Source organism: Hibiscus syriacus, unplaced genomic scaffold (assembly GCF_006381635.1).
Source record: "Hibiscus syriacus cultivar Baekdansim isolate YM2019G1 unplaced genomic scaffold, ASM638163v2 tig00110925_pilon, whole genome shotgun sequence".
NCBI lineage: Eukaryota > Viridiplantae > Streptophyta > Magnoliopsida > Malvales > Malvaceae > Hibiscus > Hibiscus syriacus.
In genome coordinates this window covers 475724-478943 of record NW_024062912.1, presented here as the reverse complement: position 1 = coordinate 478943, position 3220 = coordinate 475724, and the positions used below count along the sequence as shown (strand labels likewise).

The following is a 3220-nucleotide window of genomic DNA, read 5'->3' as shown; positions in this document are numbered from 1 at the left end:
ATGAATAGGTTTTGAAAATTAGGGTTGCCTTGATAGCCCAATATGTCACTTTAGGCCCAATTGAGTTTAGAGTGTTACATTTAGTGGTATCAGAGCATCAGGTTGAGTCGGTCCTATGACTAAGTGGTCAGTTTTAGTAAGGTGTTAGTGAATACATACCCCTAGGTACTTAAAGTACTTGTATAAGTTTGGGATCTTGATGGTGCTTCATTCTTTAATCTGTGTTGTAGAGCGTTGCGATGGTCGACAATTCTGAGCGTGGTCTCGAGGATAGGATGGAGAGGCGATCATCTCATCTAGATAACATTAGTAAGGAGTTTCTACCTAGGGCATAGGATCAGGGGGGTCCCATTAGGTATGAATACTGCCATCATCTCATTTCTGATTAATGGATTGTTGTATACTTTATAAAATTGCCATTCTCTGGAGATGTTTCGTTATCATTTGCTGTTGGGGTATATTAAATTTGCTGAGAGAATGAAAAGCATCTAACGAGGATTTGATATGGCAATAGATGTTATTTATCATAAGCAATATTTTGGAAAATGAATACTGAATGCGTAGCAGACACGAGTTGTGACAATATCTGCGAGAATGTTAACTTGATATATGGCAAAATGCAGTTTTCTGGTTATGCCACCAATCGTGATTTAGTTGTTTTTTTGCTTTTGTGTCGACTTTGTGATGTCTGACGCCACTATTTTTCTCGTAGGCAGCTGATACTATCATCATTGTGCCGATGTTTCCTTTTAACCCAACAAAGTTATGCATGTCCTTTTTCCACATAAAATTGTTGCTGATGTAGCTCTCTAGATAAGGGTTGATTTGGTTGATCTAGTGCTTAACTGTTTGACATTAAGATATAGCTCTCTTTATTTTTTTGGGTTTGATAAGAAAGTATTTTTTTGGAAAGTTTTCTAACTTAGAAATGTATTTGATCTTGCTTTGCAGTACTTTATAAAGACAGGAACTTGCAAATACGGGTCAACATGTAAATATCATCATCCAAATGACATGATTGGGGCTGGACCTGTTATATTTAACATTCTTGGTCTACCTATTCGTCAGGTGCTTTATTGTACTCTTCTTTGATTTGCTTTCTTGACTGTGTTTTCTCATGGAGTCATGTTGTCTCTATATATTTCAGGATGAAAAACCATGTCCTTATTACATGCAGACTGGATCATGCAAATTTGGAATTGCATGCAAGTTCCATCATCCCCAGCCTGCATCACCTGGGGCTGGCTTACCTGTAAATGGACCTGTTAGATCATTGATTTTGCCACCCTCAAATCTACCATATGCTGGTGGTTTAACCACATGGCCATTACCTAGGGCACCTTATGTCTCTGGCCCGCGATTACACAGCCAAAGCTACATGCCTGTTATTGTTTCTCCTTCCCAAAGCATGATCCCTACACTTGGCTGGAGCACCTACATGGCAAGTGAATACCTCTTATTTTGAGTACTATCTCCCTGAATTTCTGGCTCTGATATATCGTGTGGTATATAATTTTGATCTTCTTAAAATTTTGTTTCACTTTACCTTCAGATTGCTAAATTTAATGTTGTTTTCTCATTTAACTGGATAAGAGAATCATGTGATAGGGGAAGATCTTTGCATCTTAGATAATAAAATATTAGTCTTGATTTTACAAGTGGTTTATGAACTTTTCTTAACTTGGAGACTTGGATGTGCATCATTTTCAATTGACTGGTTCTAATCTAATGTTGTAATTGTCATTTCCATGACTGCATCCTTACAACATTTATGTAACATGATAATGTTATTTTCAAATGGTTACGAACTAGTTCACACTGGAAGTGACTGTCATTAGAGATACAATGATAAAATGACAAAGTCTTAACTTCATTGCATAAGCTCAATTTTAAGTCACTTCGGTTCTCTTCAGTTTTGTTCAAATGTTGTCTGAGCTGCTTGTTGAGTGAATCTGAAAAAGTTTATATTATTATTATTTATTTATGTTCTTCATTATTAAAAAAGGTAATGGTTTTCTTTCTCTTCCTCTTTCTTCTAGTAAGCTAGAAATGATTAACTTTGTTTTGTTCTTTCTTACTTTCCTTAGTATGAAAATAATACTGCCAGCGTGTCTAAAGTTTGTCATGTCTTTTGAGTCTCTGAAGTGGTATGTTATTGACTGCTACTTTCTGATATCCTTATATAGCGTAACCCATATACTGTAGATTGCCTTATGTAAAGTATTCAACAGCATCCTGCGACTACAACGCCTTATGCAACGTGCTATTCTGATTTTTTGGTAGGTTGCTCTTGTCAATTAGAATTTCTTCTTTTGTTCTTATTCCCTTATTTTATTCTGATCAGGGAACTAAACCCTGTATCTTCTGCTGGTGTTGTTGGATCCAGTTTGGCTTACAAGTCGGTGAATCCAGCCGAGTCAGGTTCTGGTGGACAGCTGCTCTTGATGCTTCAAGTTTTCCTGAAAGACCCGATCAACCAGAATGCCGGTATTACATGAGCACTGGCACTTGCAAATATGAATCTGATTGCAAGTACCATCATCCAAAGGAAAGGATTGCAAATTCAGCAGTAAATGGTATTGGCCCACTCGGGCTTCCTTCAAGGCCTGTAAGTTTCCAGTCTATTTTGCAGATGGTCAGGTATCTAACTAGATATTCATTAGGTTGATTCTGTTCAATTGCATCGATCATTATTGGTTTGGTTGCCATATATAATGTAAATATATTTCTTTTTGCCAAATAATAGTTTTAATTATTTCGTGTTCTTCTACATGTAGGGGCGAGCTGTATGTTCTAGCTACACTATATATGGACTCTGCAAATATGGGCCTACTTGCAGATTTGATCATCCTTATGTGGGATATCCTTATAATTATGACCCAAGTCTTCCTTCATCTGTGTTCGATTCATCTGGTCTAACATATCAAAGAATGTCACCAACAGCCCATTTGTCAAAAACTCCTCTGCCATCAAAGCTTACTGATTGGGCACGGAAAACCACTCTGTGAATAAGAAGCATCAGAACACGGAGACGAAGAATTCCGATGACCCTGCTGAGCAGGCAGCTTCACCAGATTCTTTGCAGATTTCTTCGAAAACTTCACAGGAAGATTAAACTGATTTAATCAATCATTTCATTATCTCTTGTTAGTTCATACCCTTCCAAGGAGTTTTTTTGTTTCATGATATGTACCTCCTGCACCCCTTTCACCTGTGATCC

At 37.3% G+C, this 3220-nt stretch overlaps 1 protein-coding gene across 2 annotated transcripts; it reads left to right on the top strand.

Annotated features, from left to right (window-relative positions):
* The first annotated feature begins 808 nt into the window (after window positions 1–808).
* On the top strand, window positions 809–3220 carry LOC120146380 (zinc finger CCCH domain-containing protein 26-like). Of its 2 annotated transcripts, XM_039159964.1 has the most exons (5): window positions 809–1068; window positions 1148–1441; window positions 2345–2608; window positions 2778–2851; window positions 2944–3220. In XM_039159964.1, exons 1-5 carry the CDS (start codon window positions 1015–1017, stop codon window positions 2981–2983), a joined length of 726 nt encoding a protein of 241 aa, XP_039015895.1. In that variant the 5' UTR covers window positions 809–1014; the 3' UTR covers window positions 2984–3220. The 2 variants fall into 2 exon arrangements, with proteins under 2 accessions (XP_039015895.1, XP_039015894.1); XM_039159963.1 differs by having other exon boundaries at window positions 811–1068; window positions 2778–3220.

Bases quoted from the DNA above. Each gene is read 5' to 3' on its own strand.
- LOC120146380 (XM_039159963.1), top strand. From the start codon at position 1,015: ATGATTGGGGCTGGACCTGTTATATTTAACATTCTTGGTCTACCTATT. The intron at 1,442-2,344 runs GCAAGTGAATAC...TATTCTGATCAG, and splicing joins TTGGCTGGAGCACCTACATG to GGAACTAAACCCTGTATCTT. The intron at 2,609-2,777 runs GTAAGTTTCCAG...TTCTACATGTAG, and splicing joins TCGGGCTTCCTTCAAGGCCT to GGGCGAGCTGTATGTTCTAG.